The sequence below is a fragment of the Galleria mellonella genome, unplaced genomic scaffold (assembly GCF_026898425.1).
Source record: "Galleria mellonella isolate WM207_F2 unplaced genomic scaffold, CSIRO_AGI_GalMel_v1 utg38, whole genome shotgun sequence".
In the NCBI taxonomy this organism is placed as follows: Eukaryota; Metazoa; Arthropoda; class Insecta; order Lepidoptera; family Pyralidae; genus Galleria; species Galleria mellonella.
This window is the reverse complement of record NW_026442090.1, coordinates 2,530,190-2,548,870: the sequence shown is the minus strand read 5'-3', so window position 1 is coordinate 2,548,870 and position 18,681 is coordinate 2,530,190. Positions and strand designations below refer to the sequence as shown.

Sequence of the window (18,681 nt, the reverse complement as noted above, 5' to 3'; positions counted from 1 at the left end):
CGTACTAGGATACTCTATGTTACGATATTCTGGCCCCCATACTCAGCCACTGGCATACAAAGAACAGATAAGTAAACCATATTGTTAAAAGAAATTATAAAAGTAAAAATAACAATAAAATAAAAGACATTCCAAAATCAGGTACAAAATTCCAACTACAAACACTATGTCCAAGATGAACTTACTGCATGGTTTTCAGAAATCAAATCATATACTCCATTTGTATGTTATCATCACTCACTACAATTGGCCTTAATGTGTAACAAAGGCGGAAACTTAAAAGTAATTTGTTAATGTACAATGAAATTTTAAGTATATTAGTTTTTTTGGGTGAGAATGGAACGGTAATCCCGCCTGTGCTATCTGTATCTGTATACACTAGTGGGGCATCAGTCGGTGACAAATAGTGAGGGTGAAAACGGGTCGATTAACTGTCTTCATATTATAAAAAAAAAATTAACCCATCGTGAAGAAATCCACAAGAAATAACCACGATGGTTTCCAGGGAAATCTTCGAGAAGGTCAACCTGATAGGGTATATTACTAACGATGGGGCTTTTTTCAATGGGTGATAATGGTATGGTAACCCCGTCTGCGCTATTGGTATACACTGGCGGAGTACCAGTGAAAGATGACTGATGATGATGAAAGCAGGTCAGCCCATCCTGACGAATTCAACTAGATTTAACCACGATGGTTTCCAGGGAGAACCACGTAGAGGTTGGAGGTCAACCAACCAACAGGGTATATTACTAGTAATGGGCCTATTTGACCCCATTACTAACAATCCCTTTCCCCCCTAACAATGGGGCTGTTCGATTTCATTATAAATAATCTCTTACGCTTTACTAGTAGTATATTTGAACAGAGTAGGGTAATAGATAATAGAGGGGGGAAAGGGATTGTTAGTAACGGAGATTGAGAATCCCATTGCTAGCAATATACCCAACCAGGTCGACCTCCTCGCGGTTCCCCCTGGAAACTGTCATGGTTAATTCCTAAATGAATTCATCATAATGGGCTAACTGGCCTGTTTTCATTCTCATCTGTCGCCCTTCACTGGTGCTCCGCCGGCGTATACCGTTAGCGCGGGCGGGGTTACCATACCATTTTCACCCATCAAAAAAAAAATAGGTAATAGAGTAGTACCTGAAGGATGATGGGTAAGAATAAAAAGGCTACCGTGACGACATCACACACAGGCAATTTGTCATAATCGTATAATAGTGACGGATCTTTATATGTAATCTTCGTCAGATCCGTCAGTATTCTACGACTATGACGAATAGTCGGATGTTACCTTTCTGTTCCATTTGCCTGCTAGATGAACTGTCATATTTCTGTTTACAAATATTCGGATAATTGAGATTCTACTATAGTTTTTTCATTGTTCTTCGATTATATGTATAATTTGATAGACTTTGATACCTCTATGAAGCTATCTAGCAATAATAACAATATTAGTGATATAAACTTTTTTATTGTGTTAGGTTTTTGTACTGTAGTTTAAACAACAGGTTTACAAATTACATTAAACAATGTCACTGATACTTTTAGAATCAGGATTAAGGACTTCATCATCGCTATTTGTACTTTCATCTTCTTCAAGTAAATCTTCATCATCATTTTCAGCTGATTGTTCACTTTCTATACTCTCCTGGCTGGCTATAACTTCTCCATGAATATTCTTGTTTTTTAGATTGCCCATCCAAAATGCTTCAGAGCATTTGTTAGCAACTAGTGCTGCTTTTACCTTGTAAATCAGTGTCTCCAGTAACTGCCTCATATATGGTACTTTACTCATTAAAACAATGTCTTTCTTTAATCTAGAATGACAACAGAGCGATTGCAAAAATCTTGTAGATTGTTGAAGAATTTTCAAAATTTCTAATACTTCTTCCGTTTCATTTTTCAGTTGAATTTCTAATATGGGAATGCCTTGAGATAAAAATAATTTAATAATTGGAAGAGATTTTTTGAAAAATGCTGATAAGTTATTTCTATTTTCAAGAGTTTTTGCTATATCTGACATATGCTTCAAAATAATAGCCACATCTTTCCATAACTCTAAATGATCTGTATTAGTTAATCCTTTATTTAAACGAGATTTAGTAGATTCATGAATTGCTGTTCCTAAATTTCTGTACAAAATAGCAAAATTTCCTTTGCTAATAGTTTTCAGTGAACTCAGTGTATCATTTCGACTTTTCAATACTTTTATATCATTGGCCAACTGAATAGTTAAAGCTTTTAGTTCTACAATTTCATTGTTAATGAAATACAGAGCAGCAAATTTATCCACACTCTGATTAAAAAATAAACCCTTTTCTGGTATTCCATCTGGAGTAAGCCATTTTTGTGACAAGAAATTATGAGCCATACCTCTAAGTATTTTCAAAGTAACTGTGTTCTCAGAATATTCCTGAACAGATTTCAACAATTCTATCAGTGCTACAGCAGTAGTCAACTGTAAACAGTACTTTTCATATTTTTTAAGATGCTTAACCGCTGCTGATACTAAGTCTTTTAATGACACTAGATTAGTATTATCAGTAAATGCTATAGTTTGGAGGGAGCATTTTAATAAGGCATTATGATGACTTTTAAATCCAATCCATTTAAAATATATTGTATACATATTAAATATATATTCTAAACAAGTAATATAATCCATTACTTCAGATGTTAGATTAAATACATGTTCATCTTGATTATTGTGAGATGCAATAAAATCATCTAGAAAAAATGTTATATTTTTAAGATGATCTACTGTTTTTGGTAATATGTCACTAATTAATTTAGCACAATCTTCCGCTTTTTTTGGATCATACATCATAGAATGATCTTGTTTTAGGAGAAATGCTTGACTCTTTATTTTAGCAATCAGTATATTTTCTATATTATTATTAACACATTTTAAGACGAATTTTAGTGTTTTAATAGACATATCAGATTCACCACTGTCAGCATTCGATGATAAATCATTCTTTAACAAATGGAGCACATTTAGTCCTAAATGACGAAGAGGGACATTATGAACGGAATCAAGTTTACTTTTTACTGTGTTCTGATTGTTTTGTGTTCCTTGAGTCTTGACTGTTTCTGGTATCAGTGCATCATCTTGCGCATTAACTTTCTGAGCTTTTAATTTTGATATCTGTGTTCTGAATGGCCTTTTTTCAATTTGTTCTCCTGTATATTTTTTTACATTAAAATTACAAACTGGAGGTTTATATGTTACAGTGGATTTTAAAATAATTTTCTCAATTAATATTTCTAATTCTTCAATTTGAAGAACTCTTTTTAATATTTTCGTTTTCAGTGCATCATCATCTTGCATAGCAAAGGCATTCAATAACTCTCTAAACCAATTGACACAATGAATTAAACAATCCAAAATATTACTGATAGAAGAATTATCTAGATCTTCAATTACATCTAAATCAACTACTGGCATTATAACTGCACATCCTAACAATGCATCTATATTTGATAAATCTCCTTCATATTGCTTGCAGTGCAATATTTGTACAAGTTGAAAGAGAGACGACAAGATACCCACATCTATTTCACTTTTAGATTGTAAAGCTAATCCTGCAATGTTTATTGCTATGGTTTCATCCATTTCACTTTCAGTATTAAGACAATATTGTAGTGATAATTTTAGCTCACCAATCATTTCTTTTTCTATACTTTCAACAATAAAATTTTGTTGCAAGTCATTTGTGACTGCATATGTAAGCCACGACAGAAATTGTTTGTTTATATGAGATGCTGTTTCAATAACTTTGGTAAATTCATCATAAAAAAAAGCAATCATGTCAGGTAATTGACGGGTGCTTTGGCTAATTAATTCAATAATTACAGCAGCTTCACGGAGATCACCTTCAGACAAATGAGAAACAGATCCAAAACTATTATCATCTGATAAATGTGGTGTGTAATCATCATTACTGTTAGCCATAAGATATTTCACTGCATGAATGCCAGCAAGGATGCCTTGCAATTTAATTTTAGGGCTAGAACTACTGAGTTCTTTTCTTATTACCATATGAATATCATCTCTTATAACAGAGTTTTCATAACTGTAAGCAAGTCCACACAGTAAATTCATTATAGCCCTAATTTCATTCAAATTCATGTCATCCATTCTGTCCAGTAATGTTAACATCTGAACACTCTGTGGTTTTAGTAAAGATATGTCTTTAGCTGCAACACTGTTTAATATAAGTAGTATATTCAGAACACAATGTTTACTGTCTAAACCTAATTGAAGTATTTCAGCAACAACTGTCCGAGAGCTGTTCTCAAGTTTGGAGAACATCAGTGTGTATAAATGTGAAGCGAAGGTTGCAATAACTATATCTGCTTTTACTTTCAGTAATGAATTTGTAAGACAAATGAGATGTTTTAAGTAATCCCTCAATATTGGCTTGTATTTCTCAAAGCACTCATCTAAAAGGGTTTCTTTCAGGGCATTACATTTAATTTGCTTTTTTATAATAATTTCAACCTGTTTCTGTTTTTCTTCTGATGTGGAATATAAAATTAAGAATATAATGAAATCAATAGCTTTATGATCAGTATTAACTTTACAAGCAGATATTACTTTTAACCATGCATTAGCAATCACTTTTGATGATACCATGGAATTTCTGATAGCAACTGCTGTGAGTACTTGGCTTGTAGCAATGTCTTGATATTTTGCTATTGAAGTTGACCAACCTAAAGCATTTCTTAAACCTTGTACTGCCTCTAAATATGCTGTATCACTAATTCGAGATGGTTGAAGTAAAAATTTAACAAAATTGGGAAAATGTACACATTTTGACAAACTCAACAAAATATTTAATGTCTTTTTTTGCAACTTCTCATAATCTTCATTAGATAAACAAAGATATGAGAGACAATCTAAAATAGCCGGTATCAAGTCTTGATCTTCACTCAATATTCTGCTCATTTCAGTTGCAACATTGCTGTGTTCCTGGTCACCAATAATGCCCGGAATTGCAGATATAATTTCCAAACGAACAATCTTTTCGGTAGTTACATCTAATAAGTTAATAAGGTTTGTAGCCATTTTTTCAGAGTCCGATATATTATTCAAAGAAGAGAAACATTTGAGTATCATTTGAATCCACGGACTACAGTTAGACTCGCTTGCTAAATCTATAGCTTTTTCAAATATAAAATCAATCAATTTATTTTGAAGAATAGGAACATTTAGCAATATTTTAAAGACACTGTCACTAAGAATAATTTCATCAGAACTATCACTAACAATTCTGATTATGTTTGGGAACAAATATTGTTTGAAAACATCTAAATTGTGACACTCTTGTTTTAAATTCATATATAAATCTGTAATATTCCGAGGATAATCAAAATGTTTCTGAATATTTTTCTTTATATTGCGTATCACGATAATAGTTTTCTCAGAAGCTATACATTTCTCTGGAGGGTGTTTCAATATTAAGCCGCTTTCTATCAGAGTCTTGCGTAGATAACTATTCTGAAGATACTCATCGTCTGTTTTGTGTTTTTTGCTCTGACTTCCAGTCACACTATTAGATCTCTTAGATGCCATTACACTCTACAAATTAATAGTTAACAATAAAAATTTTCTAAGCTTCATGCATTAGCATCTCTATATAATTTGTGTATAAGACTTCGACACTGAACCACTGAAAGGGCACTATGTCTGTGTTTGTGATTTAAGTCCGTACTATATATTTATTATATAGTTGTATGCACTCGTTACCTTGTAAGTACTCTATTATGTTATATATGTTTAAGAAAAAGAAAAAATGGCAAAATAGACTTATAATTTTAAAAATTACCGGAATACTTTGTTCGATAGGAAGAAACGACCACAGATTAGACAGACTATGTTTAAAGACAGGCTAAGAATAAGGAATTACATAAAAAATATTTATTTTATATTGCTTCCTTTCTTCTTATGCAAATATAATTAGTAAAAAGAGGATGAAAGATACACCATCATTTACTATTTTTCTCAATTCATACCATGCTAGTGTATGATATGTTTGAATGTTTGATATGTCAATTATTTGTCCATATCAAATTTTACATTACTAGATTATATATTCGACACAGTTTATGTAGAAACTACGTAAGGAGGTTGTATCTGAATTTGGTAGCGTTATACAGCCGTATAACATTTTCTATACATTAGCCTGCTATGAATTGACAACTTTATCACTCCTTCTATGTAATTCCTTGTTTTTAGTTCCTTCCATGTAATTTCTTGTTCTATGATATATAATCACTACGGATCTGTCATTTGTATATAACGTTTCAGGTTCCTTGTTTTTAGGTTTCAGGTGTATTATATACTCTTAATATGTTTGCTTGTTTAATTTAAACCTACTTTTAACGATGAGCCAACTCGCATAGTTTTGAACTCGAATAAACTGAATTGAAATGGTGGTTGATTCGAATCGCGGCTCGAATCATCTCGCATTCACTTCGTATAGAATCAGGGGGGACTACCATTAAATGAAATTCCGAATTTTCGGGCTCAATTTCGTGTGTTTTTTGACCCAGTAAATGGAGCTTAACATTTCATTCATCATAAATCCTATCCTAATAATCCAGAGGAACGATATTTTAATATTTTTAATAATTTAAAACGGCATGTATTATGTAATTTTAACATCAAATTTCTATTTCGTTCGTGCCCGAAATTTCGGAAAATATGTCATGATAGGCCCTCAGTATTGCAGTTGAATATGAACTCGGCAAGTTGATTACTTAACTCGCTTTAGATTTAAATCGTCGAAAGCGTGAACTCGCGGGTTTCAATCAATTCGAATAAAATAAACTAGCGTAACGTAGTAAACATTCAGAATTCAGAAGTCACAACAACATTGTTGATTGAACTGTTATTGTAATTATTTTTAAAGGCAGAAGTAATAAAAATCTCAGCTATCACCGCACCATGCTATAGCGCGCAGAGTGTAACTGTAAAACACGCTGCAGAAATATCACGCACACGAGAGTCTTGCTCGTTGTATGATGTTTCTGTTTCGTCGCACGCACACAGCCACACCGCATTCACAGCAACCGAATCTACTTGATGTTATGACAAACATAGCCAGCCAGCCAGCCGAGTTGCGTGCGATAGTGATCCGAGCGAGGATCGCATTCATATCACGGTTGTGGCTTTTTTCTTTCTGACTGTAATTGTTGTGCGCCGCAGATGGCCTTAACAATTTCATCATCATCATCAATAGTCTTCTTGTCCGCCTTGTTGTGTAGACGGGCGAGGTAGGGGCCTCGGGGTAAACCCCTCTACCCTGGCTGCATCGGGGGGAAAGGGATTGTTAGTATTGGAGACTGAGAATCCTATTGCTAACAATATACCCAACCAGGTCGACCTCCTCGCGGTTCCCCCTGGAAACTATCATGGTTAATTCCTGATGAATTCATCATGATGGGCTAACTGGCCTGTTTTCATTCTCATCTATCACCCTTCACTGGTGCTCCGCCAGCGTATCCCATTAGTGCAGGCGGGGTTACCATACCATTTTCACCCATCAAAACAAACCCCGGCTTCATGTCCGGAGGCGACTACCTCCGGGTCACTGGATTCTTGAGCCGGCATACACTGGTGGTCTGTGTATGCCGACGTGGTGTCTTCTTAACAACTTTACCGAACGTGTGTAAGCAGGGGCAAGTGCAGATGGCACTCTAAGCCCGCGAGAGGGGAGCGATAGAGGTGTCAGCTCTTTTTAATGGACTGCGGCGTGCGCCCGAGGGCGCGTAAATGGCTCGAACCACCACACTTTGGCCCCCGTCAAGGGACGGTGGGTCGGTGAATCGAACGGGGGAACGAGGATACGCCGCGGACGGCGCACTTTCAGGTGTGTAACGAATGTTCCACGAACGCGAACAGGGTGTGGATTTAACGTAGGTAGCGGCGTATTGACTTTATACGAGTTTATTCGATTTGATAGAAAAGCCAGTTCGAATTGAGCCGGGGGCAAAGCAACTCAAGTAACTCGAGTTTTTTTATTCGAATCGCCCATCGCTACCTGCTTTTTTTTAAGGTTATTTTTGTGTATATTGTAATTTTCACTTTTGCATTGAAAGAAATAATAATTAATATATACAGATCCACAGTCGTTTGAACTAGGCAAAGGTACTAAAAATAAAAATGAATTTAAACATTTCAAATTTAGGAAAGTTTGTGTGGAAATCTCAAATCGTCGCTGGATTTGGGGTATGTACACATAGCCAATGTTATTAGAGATTTTGAATAAAATTATTGTCCTTAACGGTACCAACTGATCAATTTACTTAAGAGGCACTAAGCATATATCTTACGTGAAGCAGTTTATTAGAAGTCTTATTGACTTTGTGTATAGGTGATAATGGAATGATAACTCCATCTGCGCATAGATATGCTGGCGAAGCATTAAACTAGAGATGATGGGTGAGAAAAGCAGGTTAGTTAGTTCATTGTAACGGATTCAACTAAAATTAGCCATGACAGTTTCCAGATGGAACCGTGTGGAAGGGTTGGAGTTAGACCCTGTTACTAATAATCTCTTTCTCCCAAATTATTAGTAATAGAGTCTAATAGCCCCATTGCCAGCAATATACCTTATAAGGTCGATCTGCACACTGTTCCCCTTGGAAACCATAGTGATTAATTCTTGTGGAATACATCATGATGGGCTAATTGACCTACTTTTATCCTCAGCTATCATCTATGACTAGTGCCCACCAGCATATAGCAATAGTGCATTTGGGGTTATCATTCCATTAATAAATAAAAAAAAAAACCCTTTCCCCCATCAGTCAGTGGTGTATTGATTTAATGCAAAGGTAATCTTTACTTTCTGTTTATACTGGGTACAAGTGATGGATGATAGGTTAGTTTGAAGTTGGGTCAGTTACTCATAGTGATAAATTTCTAAGGAATTAGGATGGTTTCCAGGGGCTGTGCTAATTTGTCCTAACAAAGTATATGGCTAGTTAATAGATTCCTCATTACACTTATAAAATAGTTCCAAGGGCCCAACAATTCTACTGATTTATAAAGAAAATTTTTTAAGTGCTAAAAAATGAATGGCATAACATTTAGCATAAATAACTTGAGGGATTTAAAAAAAATACCTCTTGATTGTATGATGAATGTATAGTAACATATTATGATAATAATTTATATACCGTAAACAAAGTAAATTTAACAGTTAGTGTTTTTGTGGCAAACAATTTGGCATATCAATTTTACCTTATATAAATGAGTATGTTTTTGAAACATTTTCTGAACTCTTTACAAAAAAAAAGGCTATAGATGCTATAGCCTTTTTTGTGTTAATGTATTAAAAGCATTGTATGGTGTTCTCTTAATATAAATTAATGTCTGGTTCTGTATTTTAGCTTACAGAAGTCTCAACAAAAATTAGAATAAAAATATGTATAGTTCCTGTACACTACTTTATTGTAACTAATTATTAATTCAACAGATATTAATTGTAAATCACAATGTTATGCTCTACATCAGGGGTGGCTAACAGTCAATCAAGACTATTAGTCCAGTTGATCATGGTAAGGCAAAAAATATAATATGTTGCTAATCTAGTAGAAGATGTTCAGAGGCAATGCTCACACTAATATAAATAAGTAGTTACTAAGAATAATTTTTAAGTTTTGTTTTGCCTCTTAATAAAATAAAAAATACTACAATACTACATAATTGTCTACTGAACTATATTGTTTCATTTGAGATTTCAAGAAGTATGTAATTAATAGATGGCACAAGGTTTCGTCAATAAACAGTAGATCTTTGGTCTAGTCAAGCCTGCTATATCTGCTCTACATTGTGTACAGATACAATTTGATAATAATTTGTTACAGTATCAACAAGTAAGAAACAAATGGGCCAATTGGCTTATGATACGTGATGTGAAACGTCGCCGAATGAGTGCTGAAAATTTTCTTGAAAGGTCCAGGATCAATGCAATAAGGAAAAACGATATCTTGCCAGTGGAAATCAGAGAGCTGGCTGATAAAGATATTAATAAGTTTGAAATGAATGCTATTCCATTGAGAATAAACAACAGATGTGTTGTGACATCTAGGTTTGTTATAAATTCTCTCCTTACGTAATTAATACTCATTTTAATACTAATGATAATATTTATTTACTAATTGTGGTTTTATGTTCTATTTTTTATAATAATGTTTTATTGCATGGTTGTAGATTTTCTTTAAATCTACAAGCAGGTTGTCTTTTCAAAAGTTCTTGTCATAATTCCCTGATTTTTTAAATGTGTTACTCTGTCAACAGATATTTTATTTTTAAATAAACAGTTTTTACCTTATCCAATATAATAATATTAAAGATAATATGAATGAAGCCAAGTAATGCACATAGCCAGCAATACATGGTGTTTTAAAATGAACTGTAAGTCAATACCACAACAAAATTTTCATATGAACTGTTCCTATAGTTTGAATGTAATCAGAATATTTGGTTATTTAAAAATATCAATAGCATGAATAGACTTATTAAACACAATGTAAATAGTTTAGAATAATATACCTATAGTTTTTTTTTTTTAAATGGTAACCCTGCGTGCAGTATCGGTATTTGCTGGCGGGTATAATGAGAGATGATAGAAGAGGATGAAAGCAGGTCAGTTAGCTCATCGTTATAGGGGACTGCGACGTTAGCAATGGGGCTTAACAGCTATGTAACAATTGATTTCCCTTTACACACTTATTTTAACAATCTTTTTATTTCAGACCGCGTGGTATCGTCAAAGAGTGGCGAATGAGCCGTATAGTTTGGCGACATCTTGCAGACTATAACAAACTTTCTGGAGTACAAAGAGCTATGTGGGGATGATTTATTTTAATACCTATATTAGTGATAGATTCATTGTTATAATTGTTAATTACATTGTTTTAATTATATTTAATCTTTTATTTATATCAAGGTATGAAGAATCAGGGCAGGCGTAAAAGTGGTATCACTCTTATAATTGTCTATACCAACATTTCCAGAATGTCTACCATCATATGAATGATGTACCAAATTATTCCGTAATGGCTCCTCTCCCTTACCACTGAAAATTATGTTTGGGCATTTATTGCATATCAAGTATTTCTCTCACTATAAAATAAGTACTTCCGATTACATCTGGTATTACTGTCGCGAGCAACTTATTATAAATGCGATTGTATTTTTCCTAAAGGATAATAATGAAATAGTCTGTTGATTGCGCTATCGGTAAAAGTTGGCGAACTATCAGTGAAGTAAGTCAATCGGTCAATCCATCACAATGAAGAATTCAACAATAATTACAATGGTTTTCAAGGGGAACCACGTGGTGGTCGAGCTAGCGATGAGTTTGCTAGTCCGTATTACTCCTCTGTACCTCCAAAATTGAATTTTTAGGTCATTCATGATTTGAACAATATATTATAAAGACTAGATTAGCTCAGTATTCATACTTTCATGCTATTATTTAGATCTATATTTTGTATATTATGATCCTAAATCACCCTAAAGCTATATTTTTTATATATAGGTGTGAAAACGTGATCGTTGGAACTCTTTTTTAAGAAAGTGCTCTATCAATGAAACTGATCATATTCATTAAACAAATTAAGGACCAACACAAAAAATTTAAGCAAAACTAAATAATTCTAACAGCTATGTTAAGAGCCTATATAACTCGGTGCGTTCAGCTAACCAGTTATAGTATGAAAAATTTGAATTCTTTAGTGGTTTAATAATTTTCAATTCATACAATTTTTGTTCTGATATGTTCTATCATGAATACGTTTTTAGTAACTAAATAATATCAATCTTAATAATTTCATGAATCCTAATGTTATACAATTTATAATATTAGGATTTCTAACCTCCAAACATCATATTTGGAGGTTTGCAATTTGATAAAACTTAAAATGCTGAATGGATAAGATTGAAATTTGATACACACATCATATTCTATAGAATTTGTACACAAGGAAGAATCCTGATACTGGATTTGAAGTAAGAACATTATGGAACCAATTTATGAGATTCCAAAAAGCAAAATATTTATTTATTAAATAAACAGATATCTTGCACTCAACACTGCTTTTTAAGAAGGTTATTAATTAAAAATCAAAATGCTCTTGTTTTAAACTTTTTTTATAAAGTCATTTCCTTAAAACTAAAAGCTTCATAAAGCTTACAATGGAATACCATAGCTTTAAAGTAAAGCTTTTTAGTCAAATAGACCTGAAACAAAACAAAAATATGAATTAGACAACTATGGAAACTTGAAAGTAAACAGAATGATAAAATATTTTCCTCAGTAAAAAAATGTCTATCATTCATTTTCTGAAGCTAATACATGTAAAATCATACATCATTGGAAGTATATAGTTATAAATACAATAAACAAATATCCTTTATATAATATGTTCCTATTAGTATCATGTACTCTGAATAAAGGAGAAGTTATGACTATGAGTATTACTGATATAACTCATTTTTTTATAAATGCATTCCCACATATTGTACACTCAAATCCATAAATATAAACAGACACAAATGTTTATAGTAAATAATAATAATATTTGTGGTGTGCAGGTATCAATTCATAATTATGAGAAAATAGAACATTAAATAACTACATCATCATAGTCACACAATTCTTCCACGAAAAGATCATTTCTTTCACAATAAAGAATTTCAATTTACACAAATCCTCAAGTTATTTGCAATTAACATACCGAAGCCCATGTCATCATCGGACTCTTCAGGTTCCTCTTCCTTCTTCTCTTCCTTGGCGGCTTCAGCGGCAGGCGCGGCGGCGGCAGCAGCAGGCGCTCCAGCAGCCGGCGCGGCTCCCACACCAGATCCGATGTTTGTGATGAGATCTCTTACATTCACACCTTCGAGCGCCTTGGCAAATAGACCTGGCCAATAAGGCTCAACATCTACACCCGCAGCCTTCAGAATGGTCGAGATTTTCTCACCCTAAAATAAGTGAAGTTATCGTGAGTAATTTAGTAATAACATGAAAAATAATGGTTTAATAGTGCGCAGACACGCGAATATATATAAAATTGAAATAATAAACAAGTAAACATTAGGTGAAAATAGAGATTAATGTGGATTTATAAACACGTTCACATTGAAATTCTAAGTCGTGCTATAACCTAAAACAATAAATAATAATTTACAACTTACAGTAACAGCAACATCGTCATCAACAAGGATTAGAGCTGAGTAAACGCAAGCTAATTCGGCTTTCGTTGCCATTTTTAATAATATACGTGCAAGTCGCCTTTTGGCCTTAGCTCGGAGAGAACAAGCACGTCTCACTTCACAATTTATAAAAGAAAGAAAAATTTAGACGGCTTAGTGACACTTTTGTATTACGTATTGCTGTCAGTGTCACTGTCAGTTTGAACCACTTGATACTTGATCTAATGTTGCCTTTTTAAAATTTCTATCGTATATTTTAATGCATGTTTAAGGCGGACTGCATTAGCTTAGATTAGTTACTTAATAACTTAATAATAGTTTTAGACAGCCAAAATTGCACTATATTTGTAGAATTGGTATTTATTTATTTATATTAGCATGCCTTTGTTGCCTACTTTCTGATAAGTATTATATTAAAGCGATTAATGTGGAAATATATATGCAACACATAAACTTAATATAGCATACTACACTTCATAAGATACTATTCCAGTTAAGCGATTTAGGAATGATTAAAATTACTAACACGAATTAATTGTTATTTGCCACTTGTTTGCAAAAGACGGTTTGTCAGAGAAAAAATCGTTTAACAACTTTTAACGATTAGAAAGTAATTGTTGTATGTGGTATTGTAGCAAGTAATTTTATACATTTTGCTATATAACGCTGCGCGATTCCGAATGATTTTGTTATTAAAATAATTAGTAATTACTAATTTTATAATTCGACTACTGAATTAGTAATATATTGATTTCTATATTTAAATGATTTTACAAATTTTTTTTGATGAGTAAAAATGGAATGGAAAGCCTGCGCTAACGGGATACGCTGACAGAGCACCAGTGAAGAGTGATAGATAAGAACGAAAATAGGCCAGTTGGCCCATCATGATGAATTCATCAGAAATTAACCATGATAGTTTCCAGGGAGAACCGCGAGGAGGTCGACTTGGTTGGGCATATTGCTAGCAATGGGATTTTTAGTCTCCATTACTAACAATCCCTTGCTCCTCAATTTTTACAAATTTTTTTTTGATGAGTGAAAATGGTATAGTAGCCCCGCCTGCGCTAACGGGATACGCTAGCGGAGCACCAGTGAAGGGTGATAGATGAGAATGAAAACAGGCCAGTTAGCTCATCATGATGAATTCATCAAGAATTAACCATGATAGTTTCCAGGGAGAACCGCGAGGAGGTCGACCTGGTTGGGTATATTGCTAACAATGGGATTCTCAGTCTCCATTACTAACAATCCCTTTCCCCCCAATTTTACTAATTAGTAACCATCAAAATAACGAAAACAAAGTCCTTTTTCTGTATCTACTACTACCAAGTCTTTTTCGTGGCAATTTAACAAGGTCAGTGATAACAAGTGACGACAAAAACAAAAACCTAAACAATAATGTAACAAATTGTGTAACACTCTTGTCCATTATAAAAAAAAAAACGCCATTCCAGTCATCGAGTCTTCTTTTTTGTGGAATTATAATGACATGGTAATCTCTCCTGCGCTATCGATATACGCTGAGAGGACACCAGTGAGAGTGAGTGATGATAGGTGAGAATTAAAGCATGTCAGTTAGCCCATTGTGATAAATTTTACAAAAATTAACCACGATGGTTTCTAGGAAGAACCTCGTGAAGGTCGACATGGTATATTGCCAGTTATGGAACTGGTAAATCCCCATTAGTAATAATCCCTTTCCCCCTGCAGCGATCGGGGCGACTCAGTTATGTTCGTACCGACTCGTACCGACTTGTACATCAACTACTACATTAGTAACAACGACATTAGTAATCGGTTAAAATTAATAGTCAATTGAATAAAATTAGTAGTCGAATAATTTGAAAATCATTCTAATAAATCTAATGAATTGCTGTCTAATAATTAGTAGTCGCGCATCACTACATTTAGCAAACTTGCGCCCAGTATTTGCTGTAAAAGAAAATTTTACTTCTAAAAAAATTAATACCTAGTCACTAGGAAAATCTAAGTATTATTGACATAGAAATCATACTAAACTGTTGAAAAATATTCCGAGGACATACATTTCTCTGAGATTTTAGTATACTGTCGAACCATCGTGTTAAATAGCATATAATTTGAAAACGATTCGAATGATTCTTACCCGAAAAGAGTTTACCCTTATATTTAAAATATTTTTCATTTTTATGAAGTGTATTCAATTCACATACTTATCCGTCATTCCAATATACAAAATAAAAAAAATTGTCAAATATGTTGCATAGAATTTCTTTTATTACATACATGACATGATACTTATACATTTAAAGATAATTAGATTTTGAAGTAATGCAATGTTATTTTATATATACCTATATATAATTGTACTTTAGAAGTGTCATAAATAGGCAAGCTTAATCTAATAAATTAATTAAATATATAATACTTATTACAAATATTGCACATTAAATTTAAATATATTTGCCTAGTTTTTTTTTTTTTTGTTTACAGATCCCAAGAAAATAAGTGATGTTTTACAAGCATATCTCTAACACCTTCTTTTAGTGGTTGATTTTGTGTGTCCTTCTTTAATGGCAGCTCCCATTCTGGATTCAGATTAAAACCAAATTGAGATAGTATTCTTAATTCACATTTAATCTGAACCCAACCAGGGGAGTTTATAAAAGACCATGGATGGTACCATTTTTGGACAACATCCACACAAGAACATAAAACTTCTAACCACAAATGCAGAGCTTCTTCATTTAAACCCATACATATTAATGTGCGTAGCTTTACATCCATTTGAGCATGAGCATTGTCATGGGACAAATTGATAGCTTGGACACATCTATATAACAATTCTTCAGGTGTTAAAACTTTTCCATCTTCATCTAAACGATAAGTCTTGCATAACACCAAGCGACTGTAAACAGAGTTAAAGTCTTTTTCTACTTCGCGTGATGAAGCCTCTTCAATAAACAGCCATGGGTGGCAGGGACCATCCAAAAAACTAGGCTTTTTAATTCCATGTAATAGAACTCTTTTGAAAGCAGGAGCAAGAACACCTCTAACCAAATGAGCTGCCTTTTCTGTAACAGAATCATCTCCAGCTCTGCTATATTTAACTCCTTTCTCATCTAACAATTTGACAAAGCGGGCAGGAAACCAACCACGGAGGCCATTCAGTTCACCAATCCAACAGTGCTCATCTCTAGAACTGATAACTTCAATGACATCATTCTTTCTAAAGCCCAATTCATCTCCATCCCTCCTTTCAAAATCCAGTAATGCTTTTGCTCGTCTCCTTTTACTCCTGGATACATTAACATATCTTTCTCTATCTGCAGCATGACTCTGCATTGTGTAGTCAGCAGTTAGTTGAATTTCAGAAGCCAACTGTGGCTCTAGTGCCAAGAAGTGACGAGCAACTTGTAATATTGCTTCTCTAAGATCAACTAATATTTCAGTTTGCTTAACATTTTTTGAAATAGCATCTTCATTGTTACTATCCTCTCCAAAGAGAATTGTTTGAATAACTGACTTATTCCTTTTAATTTGACGTCTCTGTAATTGCTGTTTAGGGAGGTTGGGGACTGCATTTGGATTTCCAACTAGAGCACCTTGATCTGCCATAAGGTAAGCTAAATGTCTCCTCCTATGTGTGTCTATTAGAGTAGGACTTAAAGTGTCACCACATACTTCATCAATTGTTTTAATCATGAGATCGACATCATCTATTTCACCAGGAATGTCTGATAATGCATTAAAAATCTGAGCTGAGTTAGATATCTCAGTGAATCTATTCTCTTTAATTTTAAGCATAGCCAATGTCACTTTAAATAATACTACAGAACCATCTAAAAAGAATAAATCCCAAATCCTCAACAAGATTTTCATATGTACAACATTGGCATATAATGTTAAAAACCAATGCATTGTTATGAGAGAGAGCTCTATGTCATGAGCATTTAGAACTTGGTCTATACCTGGCAGATATGTTGAGATTAAACTCCTCAAAACTTTCTGGTCAGCTTGAATACCAATCAATGTTGATGAGTAATATGATGCTGGAAGGAGATCCTCCACAGTAGTGCACATTATCCAGAATGCATCTTCTTCTTCCATTAAAAGCAGCAGCGATGCTGCAATCATTCCTGTACCTTGACAATACCCAATATCTGGATATAACCATGCAAGGGCCCTTAAAATTCGTCTGAGTCTTGGTACACCTGTACTAGTGGGATGAGAAAAGCAAACATTGTTGGGCAGTATTTGGACTAAGTCCTTTTCAATTTGCTTACTAGTTACCAGTCCATCATCACTTGAAGCTCTCACAATTTCATGATATGTAATTTCAGTTGTGGCTCTTTTCTTGTTAGCACCACAGAGATGCATCCACACTTGCGGGCGGAGTGAATGAGGCACACCATCTTTGACCATCTGATGTAATTTATCTGTTTTTTCCATTTTGCCTTCTGTTACAGAAAAACTGATTTCTTTACTGTAGAATTCCCACTGGAGACGATGCTGGTCATCTTCAACAAAGGCATTTGCTAATAATTTGTTGGAACTCTGTTCAGGTCCGTCTTCTTCCTCGACACAGAAGCCAAACTCGTCAAACCTGTAGTCAGGTAAACCCACACTGTGCCCTTCTGATTCTGGTTGTGCTAGTTTAGCCATGATATCTTGTGGTACCATACTTGCTGTAAGCGCGGAAAATGGTCCTCCAGGAGCTGGAAGCAGTTCGTCGGCTATATTTAGACCCCGTATTGAATCAATTACATCTTCTGGATCATCGTCTGCTAAAGCTGCACTGATTTTGCGTTCATGATCTTCGCGTCCTACATAGCCCTCATGATCACGAGAACTAAAAAATGATTTTGCAAGATCCATTTTTTATAGTACCATGGAAAAAGTTAATAAATTAGGTACACTTTCTCTTACTGTTTTATGAAATAGTTGAATAGAATTGGCTACACAAAACGATTAGGATAATGCCACAAAACAATAATCAATTATTCACTTGTCACCATCAACGTTTAAAAGTCGTCACCGACTTTATATTTAGAAAAGTAGAAAATACATCTATGCAACCAAAAGTGTCAATAAAATAAAATAATAAAAAAATTTTTAGTACTGTATGATAAACAAACGTGCAAATATAAGTAGTAATAGTTGCACGTCTGTTTATCATACGCCTTTATTCAAAATATTTATATTGGTACGTACTATAAAAGATTTTATTATTTTATATTATACTATTTTTTAAGTTTAATGTACTGGTTAATTGTATAGATAGCATGCATTTTACATTTTAGATATTTAGTTAATAGGCTACAGTGGCGCTGATTCTGAGTTACCATTCCTCTAACCTTATCTTTTAACTCAATATTTTAATGTGACAGTTGCACGAAATTTTTGTGTTTTGTGTAGAAAACCAGGTTTGTAATAGTTTGGACTTAAATGTATTA

The 18,681-nt window shown here is 33.8% G+C and overlaps 4 protein-coding genes across 4 annotated transcripts; 1 reads left to right on the top strand and 3 right to left on the bottom strand.

The window, feature by feature from the left end:
* Positions 1–1,314: 1,314 nt before the first annotated feature.
* On the bottom strand, positions 1,315–6,363 carry LOC113522657 (Fanconi anemia group D2 protein). The gene has a single exon (XM_026908419.3). The coding sequence runs from the start codon at positions 5,585–5,587 to the stop codon at positions 1,532–1,534; it is 4,056 nt and encodes a 1,351-aa protein (XP_026764220.2). The 5' UTR covers positions 5,588–6,363; the 3' UTR covers positions 1,315–1,531.
* Positions 6,364–8,038: 1,675 nt separating this feature from the next.
* Positions 8,039–10,950, top strand: LOC113522755 (28S ribosomal protein S14, mitochondrial). Its single transcript, XM_026908562.3, has 3 exons — positions 8,039–8,245; positions 9,889–10,112; positions 10,780–10,950. The coding sequence occupies exons 1-3, from the start codon at positions 8,180–8,182 to the stop codon at positions 10,880–10,882; spliced, it is 393 nt and encodes a 130-aa protein (XP_026764363.1). The 5' UTR covers positions 8,039–8,179; the 3' UTR covers positions 10,883–10,950.
* A 1,215-nt stretch (positions 10,951–12,165) lies between these two features.
* Positions 12,166–13,406, bottom strand: LOC113522616 (60S acidic ribosomal protein P1). The gene is made up of 3 exons (XM_026908363.3): positions 13,226–13,406; positions 12,766–13,012; positions 12,166–12,268 (listed from the first exon to the last, which is right to left on the bottom strand). The coding sequence occupies exons 1-3, from the start codon at positions 13,295–13,297 to the stop codon at positions 12,255–12,257; spliced, it is 333 nt and encodes a 110-aa protein (XP_026764164.1). The 5' UTR covers positions 13,298–13,406; the 3' UTR covers positions 12,166–12,254.
* Positions 13,407–15,482: 2,076 nt separating this feature from the next.
* Positions 15,483–18,266, bottom strand: LOC113522805 (small G protein signaling modulator 3 homolog). The gene has a single exon (XM_026908625.3). The coding sequence runs from the start codon at positions 18,101–18,103 to the stop codon at positions 15,713–15,715; it is 2,391 nt and encodes a 796-aa protein (XP_026764426.2). The 5' UTR covers positions 18,104–18,266; the 3' UTR covers positions 15,483–15,712.
* Positions 18,267–18,681: the final 415 nt, after the last annotated feature.